The 13,333-nt window shown below is 45.9% G+C and overlaps 1 protein-coding gene across 1 annotated transcript; it reads left to right on the top strand.

Annotated features, from left to right (window-relative positions):
* Nucleotides 1-1,067: 1,067 nt before the first annotated feature.
* mapre1b (microtubule-associated protein, RP/EB family, member 1b) lies at nucleotides 1,068-11,807 on the top strand. The gene is made up of 7 exons (XM_061074989.1): nucleotides 1,068-1,203; nucleotides 2,446-2,579; nucleotides 4,797-4,942; nucleotides 6,695-6,896; nucleotides 6,978-7,087; nucleotides 7,170-7,322; nucleotides 11,508-11,807. The coding sequence occupies exons 2-7, from the start codon at nucleotides 2,459-2,461 to the stop codon at nucleotides 11,559-11,561; spliced, it is 786 nt and encodes a 261-aa protein (XP_060930972.1). The 5' UTR covers nucleotides 1,068-1,203; nucleotides 2,446-2,458; the 3' UTR covers nucleotides 11,562-11,807.
* Nucleotides 11,808-13,333: the final 1,526 nt, after the last annotated feature.

Raw genomic sequence — 13,333 nt, 5'->3', positions numbered from 1 at the left:
CAGGCTCTTTGTGTTGGATCGAAAAGAAAAGGCCGATTATTCTCCCTCTTCTGTTCATATGAATTCCTATGAGCCAGTTGGGTCCAAAACCATCTTCATTGTTTGTATAGTCAGTTATAACCTGAATGATATGAGATTATAAATGTGTCTTCATTGGGCAGTTTAATGTTTTTAACCATTTTTAAGCGAACACGTGTGTGTGTTAGGTTTGTTATTCACTGCTGCTTCATTTAAGTTGTTCTGTAAATAGGTTTATTTGCAAAGTGAGAATCACGTTGAAAGTCCGAAAGTCATCTTTGTTGTTTCCAGGAGAAAAGAAAACTGCAATGCTTGAAAATGTTAAATCATTTTTTTTAAAACTGATTTGTACATTTCCGGATCCAAAACTAACCATATTGTCAATATTGATTTTTATTTGTCGGACTTCCTGTTATTTTGTTTTTTTTTAAGCCTTAATTTGAAAGAGACAAACAGTGAATGTTGCTAAAAGAGTCAAAAACACTCCCGTCATCATTCTTATTATTGATTAGTCATTTATTGTGTTTATAGTACTATTATTATTATTGTTATTATATGACAATGAAAAACATATAATTTAAACAGTACAACACTTACAAATCATGCTCTGCTCGAGATACTATTCATGTGTTGTTTTTACATGTATGACTGTTTGAATACAGAATGTTTTTAACTGTATTTTTACATGTGTTGACAGGACCAATGCAAGAGAAATCAATTAAAACGAATTTCTGAACTTTGTTTCCCTTGTTTATTTGTTGATCTGTTGTACAGGTTTTTTAATTCATGGATTTAGGGTAAATTGGGGGGGGGGGCGGTCTATATCTTTCATTTCAATTTAGATTTAATTTCTCCCAGTTGCATATTTGACTTTTCTTGCATTGTCATATTTTATTGTATTTTAATTTCTCACTGCCGTGACATTCCCTTCCATCGAGCTTTAGTTCATATCTTTAAACATTTTATTTAACTTTCTTGTCGTTGAGCAGGTCGTGGCTGACGTCATGAGGCCGGTTCTTCCTCCCGCCGGTGAAGAGGAACCGGAAGAGGAAGAGGAACCGGAAGAGGAACCATCAGAAGCAGCAGCTCCACCATCAGAGCCGCTAACGTCCTCCCAGCTTCCACTGGCTGTTCCAGACTCACATCCCACCAGAGGAACATCTCCGGACCGGTTCTCCTCCCCCGGTAAGTGCAGCTGCTGCCCCGGTAAAGTGCGTCTGCTCCCCCGGTAAAGTGCGGCTGCTCCCCCGGTAAAGTGCAGCTGCTCCCCCGGTAAGTGCAGCTGCTGCCCGGTCCCGTTACGGAGCCGGAATGCGAGGCGGCTAAGCTCTGCTAGCTAACATGCTAACATGCTAGCTCGCTAGCAGCGGACCGGGATGCGCCCTTTGACTCAGCGGGGGGACAGCGACGGTCCTCCGGGTGCAGAGGCCTCCGCTGGTCGCTGAGGAACCCGGAGAACCGGACTCCATGGAACCGTCTGTAGCATGAGCAGCTAACCGAGGCTAGCGCGGTGCTCCGGGTTCAGGGCGGCGGCTTCATGACTCACGGTAGCCGGTGTGGAGGCAGCTGCGTGGGGCTGGTCCGTCGCCATTAAGAGCACCTGACACCCGGTCCTCAGCGGTCGAGCCCCGGGTCGGTCCCCGGGTCGGTAGCCGCATGCGGGGCTGCTTGTCCCGGGAGCTCAGCTGCTTGTCCCGGGAGACAGGCTGCAGCGGACGGGCTAGGTGCAGCTAGCTGCCGGGGCTAGCCTCTGGAGCTAGCTGTGGCTAACGCTAGCCTCCAGGCTCCTGGCCGTGGCCTGTTGAGCTGCCTGGATGTGACCAGAGGCCAAAGGTCACTGGTTTCTGTTCCCACCAGCACCACCTCCTACAGGAACCAACCAGTAGATCTGATGGGACGTCTCCTGTCAAAAGAGATCAACCAGTGGAAATCATAAACACTCAAAACAATTAGAAGTTTAGTTTAAAGTCAGGGTTTATTAGAGATGAATTCACAGATCTCACTGTGCAAAGATAAAAAACCTTCGTGAGTTTATTTCTTAAATCTGCAATAATCTGAACAACACACGTCATTGTTGTAACTTTCCAACATGATGCAGGTTTGAGTTTATTGACTGGACATGTTTCCATAGGACTGATGAATGACAGACATCATGCAAATAAACTGGACAGATATTAACATGGGTGTGTTTTATTATGAAGTAATAACTGCTGCTGCTTCTCGTGTGACTGTGACTGGTTCAGGCCTCAGTCATGGTTCTAACAAACCAGTGTAAAGTGAAAAGTTCCTCATGATGAACGACACCGGGACGTTTCCCCACTGCCCATGATGGAGAAACCTGTCTGTGCTGGGGTTGCTGATATGACAGAATGACTGTCCTCTTGTAAATGTTAATAATTCTATATTCTTCTGTGTCTTCCTCTGCAGCACGTGACCGACGATGGCTGTGAACGTGTACTCCACCTCCGTGACCAGCGACAACCTGAGTCGCCATGACATGCTGGTCTGGATCAACGAGTCTCTGCAGATGAACCTCACCAAGATTGAAATGTTGTGCACAGGTGAGAAGAGGAGGAGATGTTGGGTTTATTATATTATACAGCTCCTTCTGCCTCTCTCTTAAGAGTCACATGATCACAGCCTGCTCCAGCGTCACCACGATGCCTTCAGGGACTCGACTCGGTGTCAGGATCCATGAACCTGCTGCTACCTGAACAGAGTCCTGGTTTACAGGAGGTTCTCTGTGAAGGTTCCCCAGGTCCAGACGGTGTAACACCACCTGACTCGTGACCTGCTGACTCATGACCTGCTGACTCATGACCTGCTGACTCATGACCTGCTGACTCGTGACCACCTGACACGTCACTACTCAACACCCAGCTTCCTGTGAGCTGGTGTCAAAGCTCTGCAGATGTTAACATCTGCATCCTCAGGTTCTTAGACTGTGATTAGAAGGTCAGAGCAGATCAGGATGGATCCTTTAATCCAGGTGGACAGAAAGATTAGTCAACTTCTGTTTCATCTGCAGTTGAAGAGTTCATATCAACAGAAGAGCTTTATATTACTACAAAATAAAAGCTATATAACTACCATCTTCTGCCTCTAGCTTCTGTACGGATGTAGTTATGTTTACATTTTATTTCCAGACTAAGAAATGAGCTCAACACTTAATTTCCACTAAAGCCTGACGAGACCGGGGGGGGGTTGTGAGGTCACTGGTCACACGTAGGAGGAAGTGCACATGAGGAAGATGGATGGTGTTAGTGCAACACAACCACAAACTAACATTGAAGTCTATCACTATTTAATCATAACTTTATTAATCGGCTGCAAAGAAACTGAAGAAGTAAACTCATAGTTTGACTTTACTTGCCTCTAATGTGCTCTTCAGATTATCAGATGGTCACGTCTGTTCACTGCTCATCAGCCCTTGAGCAAGGCAGTGCAGTGTAATGTGTCTTAAAGACGTCTGCTGGTTTCCTCTGCTCTTACCTGTAAAGATGGTGGACTATGATCACAACTAGACTGCTTGATATATAACACGTCTCCTCAGAGACTCGACCATTACTGATAATAATCCATCAGGTCATTGACCTTCAGTTCTGCTACAAACTGTTTATTATAATCAAAGCTGTAAAGACTCTGATCTCTCTGATGTCCTCTGTTCCACGGGACATCTGTTGGACTCGTGTCCGTCCTGGAGACGGGTCCTCACATGTGTCTCTGAGGTTTCAGTAGTTTGACTCTTGTTGAAGAACAGAGGACGTCTCACCTTGTTAAAGACGATGAGACAAACTGTGAATGTGGGCTCTACACATCACATTCGATCAATGAAGATGAGCAGTGTTTTATCCTCTTTCACATTTTAGGAATCCACCAACTTTCAACACATATCCCTAAGACTGGGTGATAAAACGATATTGATAATTATTGCAATAGAACTTTTCCTCGATAGAAATTTAAAACACGTGGATAGAACTCATCCCATCCCTGTTTTGACAGACAACACAAACAGCCAATGATAATGAGAATAGAACCTGTGGCTGACAGAGCGACGCCCACATGAGGTCAGGTGAGGTCAGGGTGACGCACCGAGCAGCAGCACATGTGTTCATGTTTGGTTCCTGAGCAGCAGCACATGTCTTCATGTTTGGTTCCTGAGCAGCAGCAGCACATGTGTTCATGTTTGGTTCCTGAGCAGCAGCAGCACATGTGTTCATGTTTGGTTCCTGAGCAGCAGCAGCAGCACATGTGTTCATGTTTGGTTCCTGAGCAGCAGCAGCAGCAGCAGCACATGTGTTCATGTTTGGTTCCTGAGCAGCAGCAGCACATGTGTTCATGTTTGGTTCCTGAGCAGCAGCAGCACATGTGTTCATGTTTGGTTCCTGAGCAGCAGCACATGTGTTCATGTTTGGTTCCTGAGCAGCAGCAGCACATGTGTTCATGTTTGGTTCCTGAGCAGCAGCAGCACATGTGTTCATGTTTGGTTCCTGCAGAGAGAACGGCTCTGCATCGATGCAGCGACTTAACATAATGATTCATGTTTTCTGCCACATTGATTATTGCAGCGTGTTCCTGCTGCTGAGTCATTCGAACCAGCGCCGCTTCAGGTGTTTTCACTTCTTTGTTGCAGAAGAAGCGACGCCCAGTTTCTATCCAGGAACATAATTATGAATTCAGCAGGTTGTTTTCCCCATATGGCCCAGTACTGCACGGGTCTGTAAGGACTTGAGTGAATCCACCTTCTGAAGAGCTGGAGGTTTCATGTCTCTGTGCAGGTGGAGCCTACTGCCAGTTCATGGACATGCTGTTCCCCAACTCCGTGCCTCTGAAGAAAGTGAAGTTCGGGGCCAAGCTGGAACACGAGTACATCCACAACTACAAGCTTCTGCAGGTGTCCTTCAAGAAGATGGGAGTGGACAAAGTACGTGAAAACACACACACACACACAAAACTAATCTTTGTATAAAATGAAATGTCATTGCTTCTGCTCACCTGAGGAAGGAAGTCAAGATACCAAAAGTTTAGTAGTCGTTACGATTCCATGAAATGTTCATGATTCTCAAAACACACATCCATCCTCCTTACTTCACACTCCATTATAAAGATGTGACCCCAGGTCAGTGGGGGGGCGAGGATGCAGGGTCAAAGGTCACAGGAAGGCGATGTGCGAGGCTGCAAACATGTCCGCTCGTTATTTAGTGCGTGTTTAAAAAATCTCTGTTTAGCTGCTGATCTGTGAACAGAAGTCAAACCTTCATCAGTTGAAGTTCATCCTCTTCATCATGACAGGATCAATAGAAGATCAGTTGAATTAGTAATAACTTCACATTGTGTTGATGTTGTCGAACAGACGATAGAAAGAAGGGCGTGTCCGGCTCGACTGGTTTCCTCTGCTGCTGTAATTTATTCATGAGCCACTTCCTGTTTGTTTGTTTTCACGCGTCACTCTTGATGTTTGAAAACAAACGACATGTGGAGCACATCAGGGTTTTCATATTTCCTCTGGGTTGTGATCCACTCATTGTGTGTTTGATGTGGACTTTGTGGTCTCACATGTTAGTGTGTGTATTGTCTGATGTCAGTTTCGAGTATTTGTTGGACTTCATGTTGTCGTGCGTGTTTCAGCAGAAACATTGTTCATGTTTTCATATTTCTACACAGACTCTTTGTTAGTAATTTTATTATCTGGTCAGTTTCTCTTTCACATGATTTGTATTGAGGTCAGAAACCTGCTCAGTAATGACTCAGCACTTTGTTCCTCTGTGGTCTGATAGGACTTCAGGCTCCTCCCTCTCAGTTCCATCATCTCTACTCTAGGGATGGGAGGAAAAATCGATTCAGTTACAAATCGCGATTCTTGTGAATGATGTTTTTAAATCGCCATGCTGCCTCCCAAATCGATTTTTTTTCCTTTTTTTTAAACATATTTATTGGTTTATACCGGGGGGGGGGTATATGGGGGGAGCAACATCATCCCAATGCATGTTGACCAGCTCTTGTTTTTGCACAAGAATCTAAACATACCCAAGCACTAGCTTTGTATCGGCTACATGCAAACAACAATAGCCTACTTTTTGTTTATTTCAAAGTTTATATTTTGAGTAAACTTTTATTCATTCTGTTTAATTTATATTTTATTTATTGTTTAAAAGTAGCCTAAGTGGCTTACATTTCTTAATCTGTCAGTTTGTGTGCAGTTGACAGGGGCTTTACAATAATAGGGAACATTTTTATTTATTTTCTCTATTGGCTGCCCGGCAGTCGTTAAGTTAATGTTAATATTTGAAATAAAACTGGTAAAGCTCTAAGTGAATTTGACTGTGTTGTATTTGAAGGAATGATTCAACTTTTTTCCATGGTCCAGTATTTAAAAAAAAAACATGACCAAAAGAAATCCCAGGAAATCGTAATATCGAATCGCAATACATATCGTATCACAACCTAAGGATCGTGATCGTATCGTATCGGGAGCTCCCTGCTGGTTCCCTTCTCTACTCTGTGTCTGACGTCTCTGAGTTGTAGAGTCGCTGACTGAAGAGGTTTTATAAGTTTCTGGTTTTAGTTTGAGAACTCGTGTCCTGTGCTTCAGTCTGGACGAGCAGGAACTGAGCTGTTTGGAAACGATGACTCAGCGACTCTCAACCTGTTGCTGATTGGTTCTCTGCTCTCTCAGATCATTCCAGTGGACAAGCTGGTGAAGGGGAAGTTTCAGGACAACTTTGAGTTCGTCCAGTGGTTTAAAAAGTTCTTTGATGCCAACTACGATGGGAAGGAATACGATCCGGTGGAGGCGAGGCAGGGCCAGGACGCCGTCAACTCGTCCACCGCCGCCGCGTCGGCGTTCAACAAACCCCCGAAGAAGGCCTTGAGTCAAGGTGCGTGAGGTCCGGGAGTCTCCATGTGATGATGCATGTTTGTGTAGCTTCTGTCTTTTCAACCATCTTCTGTGTCTTCAGCTCCTCAGAGGCCGCCCGTCGCCAAGGTGGCGCCCAAGCTGGCTCCGGTGAGCGTGAGGAAGACGGCGATGGGAGGAGGCGATGAAGAGAGGACGGAGCTCCTGAACGAGGTGAGAACGAAATCCAGACCAGTCACCGTGGAGACATGAAGTAAGAAGTAGAAACGATGAGTAATGTGGAGTTTCTCCCCAGCTGGAGATCCTGAGGTCCACCTACTCCGACATGGAGAAGGAGAGAGACTTTTACTTTGGAAAGCTGCGGAACATCGAGCTGATCTGTCAGGAGAAGGAAGGCGAGAGCGACCCGACCCTGCAGAGGATCATCGACATCCTCTACGCCACCGACGTGAGTTCCTGCTTCTGTCCGGAGGAATCCTCTGGGTTCTGTTGATGCTCATTCATTTTAAAGATTGAGTTTATTAAATTTCAAATGTTCAAAAGCACATGTGAATCCGTTCATAAACACATGTCTGTAACTGGTCCCGAGCGTTGAGGTTCGTTCCAACGTGACTTCACTGGAAGTTCAAGTCTCCGTATTGAACTCTGAGCGTCGGTTCTGCACTGAGCTTTAAGAACCAGTCAGTGAAGCTCAGGTTCCTCGTCTGTCACATGAAGCTTTTTGTCCCAGTGAGAGAAGTCTCTGCACGAAGGTTTGATCAAATATACAAACATATTTGAGATGTTTCCTGGTGAACATTTGGTTTGACTGAGGTAAGAAAACTCAAAGTGCAAATGATCCACCGTGTAGGATCTACATGATCCACCATGAAGGATCTACATGATCCACCATGAAGGATCTACATGATCCACCGTGTAGGATCTACATGATCCACCGTGTAGGATCTACATGATCCACCGTGTAGGATCTACATGATCCACCGTGTAGGATCTACATGATCCACAGTGTAGGATCTACATGATCCACCGTGAAGGATCTACATGATCCATCATGAAGGATCTACATGATCCACCATGAAGGATCTACATGATTCACCATGAAGGATCTACATGATCCACCATGAAGGATCTACATGATCCACCGTGTAGGATCTACATGATCCATCATGAAGGATCTACATGATCCACCATGAAGGATCTACATGATTCACCATGAAGGATCTACATGATCCACCATGAAGGATCTACATGATCCACCGTGTAGGATCTACATGATCCACCGTGTAGGATCTACATGATCCACCATGAAGGATCTACATGATTCACCATGAAGGATCTACATGATCCACCATGAAGGATCTACATGATCCACCATGTAGGATCTACATGATCCACCGTGTAGGATCTACATGATCCACCATGTAGGATCTACATGATCCACCGTGTAGGATCTACATGATCCACCATGTAGGATCTACATGATCCACCATGAAGGATCTACATGATCCACCATGAAGGATCTACATGATCCACCATGAAGGATCTACATGATCCACCGTGTAGGATCTACATGATCCACCGTGAAGGATCTACATGATCCACCGTGTAGGATCTACATGATCCACCGTGAAGGATCTACATGATCCACCGTGTAGGATCTACATGATCCACCATGAAGGATCTACATGATCCACCATGAAGGATCTACATGATCCACCGTGTAGGATCTACATGATCCACCGTGAAGGATCTACATGATCCACCGTGTAGGATCTACATGATCCACCGTGAAGGATCTACATGATCCACCATGAAGGATCTACATGATCCACCGTGTAGGATCTACATGATCCACCGTGAAGGATCTACATGATCCACCGTGTAGGATCTACATGATCCACCGTGAAGGATCTACATGATCCACCGTGTAGGATCTACATGATCCACCATGTAGGATCTACATGATCCACCATGTAGGATCTACATGATCCACCGTGTAGGATCTACATGATCCACCGTGTAGGATCTACATGATCCGCCATGAAGGATCTACATGACCCACCATGTAGGATCTACATGATCCACCATGAAGGATCTACATGATCCACCATGAAGGATCTACATGATCCACCATGAAGGATCTACATGATCCACCGTGTAGGATCTACATGATCCACCATGAAGGATCTACATGATCCACCGTGAAGGATCTACATGATCCACCGTGTAGGATCTACATGATCCACCGTGTAGGATCTACATGATCCACCGTGTAGGATCTACATGATCCACCGTGAAGGATCTACATGATCCACCGTGTAGGATCTACATGATCCACCGTGTAGGATCTACATGATCCACCGTGTAGGATCTACATGATCCACCATGAAGGATCTACATGATCCACCGTGTAGGATCCACCGTGTAGGATCTACATGATCCACCATGAAGGATCTACATGATCCACCATGAAGGATCTACATGATCCACCATGTAGGATCTACATGATCCACCATGTAGGATCTACATGATCCACCGTGTAGGATCCACCGTGTAGGATCTACATGATCCACCGTGTAGGATCTACATGATCCACCGTGTAGGATCTACATGATCCACCGTGTAGGATCCACCGTGTAGGATCTACATGATCCACCATGAAGGATCTACATGATCCACCGTGTAGGAACTACATGATCCACCGTGTAGGATCTACATGATCCACCGTGTAGGATCTACATGATCCACCGTGTAGGATCTACATGATCCACCGTGTAGGATCTACATGATCCACCGTGAAGGATCTACATGATCCACCGTGAAGGATCTACATGATCCACCGTGTAGGATCTACATGATCCACCGTGTAGGATCTACATGATCCACCGTGAAGGATCTACATGATCCACCGTGAAGGATCTACATGATCCACCGTGAAGGATCTACATGATCCACCGTGAAGGATCTACATGATCCACCGTGAAGGATCTACATGATCCACCGTGAAGGATCTACATGATCCACCGTGAAGGATCTACATGATCCACCGTGTAGGATCTACATGATCCACCGTGTAGGATCTAGATGATCCACCATGAAGGATCTACATGATCCACCGTGAAGGATCTACATGATCCACCGTGTAGATCCTACATGATCCACCGTGTAGGATCTACATGATCCACCGTGTAGGATCTACATGATCCACCATGAAGGATCTACATGATCCACCATGAAGGATCTACATGATCCACCGTGTAGGATCTACATGATCCACCGTGTAGGATCTACATGATCCACCGTGTAGGATCTACATGATCCACCATGAAGGATCTACATGATCCACCGTGTAGGATCTACATGATCCACCATGTAGATCCTACATGATCCACCGTGTAGGATCTACATGATCCACCGTGTAGGATCTACATGATCCACCATGAAGGATCTACATGATCCACCGTGTAGGATCTACATGATCCACCGTGTAGGATCTACATGATCCACCGTGTAGGATCTACATGATCCACCGTGTAGGATCTACATGATCCACCGTGTAGGATCTACATGATCCACCATGAAGGATCTACATGATCCACCGTGTAGGATCTACATGATCCACCATGTAGATCCTACATGATCCACCGTGTAGGATCTACATGATCCACCGTGTAGGATCTACATGATCCACCATGTAGATCCTACATGATCCACCATGTAGATCCTACATGATCCACCGTGTAGGATCTACATGATCCACCGTGTAGGATCTACATGATCCACCATGAAGGATCTACATGATCCACCGTGTAGGATCTACATGATCCACCGTGTAGGATCTACATGATCCACCGTGTAGGATCTACATGATCCACCGTGTAGGATCTACATGATCCACCGTGTAGGATCTACATGATCCACCATGAAGGATCTACATGATCCACCGTGTAGGATCTACATGATCCACCGTGTAGATCCTACATGATCCACCGTGTAGGATCTACATGATCCACCGTGTAGGATCTACATGATCCACCATGTAGATCCTACATGATCCACCGTGTAGGATCTACATGATCCACCGTGTAGGATCTACATGATCCACCATGAAGGATCTACATGATCCACCGTGTAGGATCTACATGATCCACCGTGTAGGATCTACATGATCCACCGTGTAGGATCTACATGATCCACCGTGTAGGATCTACATGATCCACCGTGTAGGATCTACATGATCCACCATGAAGGATCTACATGATCCACCGTGTAGGATCTACATGATCCACCATGTAGATCCTACATGATCCACCGTGTAGGATCTACATGATCCACCGTGTAGGATCTACATGATCCACCATGTAGATCCTACATGATCCACCGTGTAGGATCTACATGATCCACCGTGTAGGATCTACATGATCCACCATGAAGGATCTACATGATCCACCGTGTAGGATCTACATGATCCACCGTGTAGGATCTACATGATCCACCATGAAGGATCTACATGATCCACCGTGTAATCATGGTTCTGCTGAACTGGTTCTCATCTCGCTCTCTCTCTCTCTCTCTCTCTCCCTCCTTCCTTCCCTCTCTCCCCTTCTATCTCTCTCTGCCCCCCCCTCCATAGGATGGCTTTGTGATCCCTGATGCTGAGGAGTCCGAGGAGCCAGAGGAGTTTTAATGCTGAAGACACCGAGCCGCTGGTCTCTCTCCTGGTCTACAGACGAGATCCGTCCTCACGCCCGGTTTGGTTTTTATATCCAACGCCAAACCTGATCTTCATTTGTGGCTCCTCCTTCTTTCCTGAACCTGAACCCCCCCCCCCGCCGGACGTCTTCCTGGTCTTCAGCCCGTCGTACAGCTCCGCCCCTTCTTCCTCTAAAGGTCTCTGACCAGTTATCAACACTCGAGCCTCGGACCCCCCCCCCCCCCCCCCCCACCACCACCCCCCCGGAATCCCACCCTTCCCCAAAGAGAAAAGCAAGTGATAAACACAGTGATGTTCTGTGTGTGTGTGTGTGTGTGTGTGTGCGTGTGTGTGTGTGCGTGTGTTAAAACATTTGAAACAAATCAAACGTGACTAACTTCTGAAGACCCGGCTGCCCCCCCCACCCCCCCGAGTCACGCAGTTTATTCATTTGGAAACTGATGAGGGGAGAAACCACATTCCCAAACAGAAGCTGAGTTTATGATCCATCGTAGCAGCTGCTCGTGATTTGAAACGTCCAGTATCATTGGATGAGCAGAAAGTTAAACGTAGAAGATCTGAAGGAAGAGGAGGAGCCTGTGAGCGCTCGGGGGGGTTTGGTCTGAGACGAAGCAGCAGCCGGGTTTTTCCTCTTCGCCTTTTTTCCACCTGTGATGAATTTTCTCTGTTGATTTTGTCGTGTTCAGCTTCAAATGAGCTTTTGTAAATTGATGCTACTGTTCTATCACACGTGTCCCCCCCCACCCCCCCCCGGCAGAGGTCAGTTCCTTTGATCTGCTGCTTCCTGGCAGCAGCTCGTGTTCACGCTCCAGCTTCACATCTCACATCTCACGCTTTGAAACGTGTGATTTTTTCTACCAGGAAAGTGCTTTACTCCTCCGGGATCTGACCCCAGGTCCCGGAGCTCTGCAGGCGTCGACCTTTTGACCTTTTGATCAACACGCCAATGTTTAGTAAGAAAGTGCTAAAATAAAGTTAGAGACTGCATGATTGTTTTCATATGTTTTTGTCTTTTTGGAAAAGTCTGTTTTGAGGAAACTGCACTGTTTGATACCAGTGGCCTTTAACCCCGCCCCTTGGAAGTAACACACACCTGACTGGTTCCGACCGGATGGAACCGGATGAGTCACCTGACGAACTCTGAGCTCGCACTGCGTCATGTGACCCGGGAGCCGCTCGCCTCTTCAGGTCCATCACTGCAGCGTCAACACAGAGTGTGATGGATCTGAACCTTCAACCTTCCGCCTGCGTTTTCTACTTCCACACCCTGATTCGTTTTTTATTAATATTGTTTATTGTGGATCTGATTTGAGACCAGTTTTTGTAAAATATAATTTCTGACAAGTTTGTATCTGATGAGAAACAAACAAGAGTTGATTTAACGCAAACAGTAAAACACAACTTTATCTTAATGGCCTTATTCATAAAGACTTTTTTCCAAAAGTAAATATTCTTCATAACTTTTTTCCTTTGACTTTTCTGTGTCTCTGCTGTTCTGGGTAAATGTTTGTGCTGTTACAGTCGTATTTTTAAATGTGTTCTGAAAATAAAGTCAGTTGGAGGAGTCCTGGACGACGGCTCGGATGTGTTGCCGCGGCAACGCGCCTGTCTTCCATGGAATGATCCAACAGACCGACAACTGCAGACGTACAAATTAATAATCTGTCAAATTAAAGATCTTTGTCCAGTCAACCACGTTCGTCTTTGGATAAACTCTCGTACTGAAGCTGTTGGAGCTGAATGTC

The sequence above is a fragment of the Limanda limanda genome, chromosome 7 (genome assembly GCF_963576545.1).
Source record: "Limanda limanda chromosome 7, fLimLim1.1, whole genome shotgun sequence".
In the NCBI taxonomy this organism is placed as follows: Eukaryota; Metazoa; Chordata; class Actinopteri; order Pleuronectiformes; family Pleuronectidae; genus Limanda; species Limanda limanda.
The sequence above is the reverse complement of the archived record's forward strand: the minus strand, read 5'-3'. Positions and strand labels throughout refer to the sequence as shown.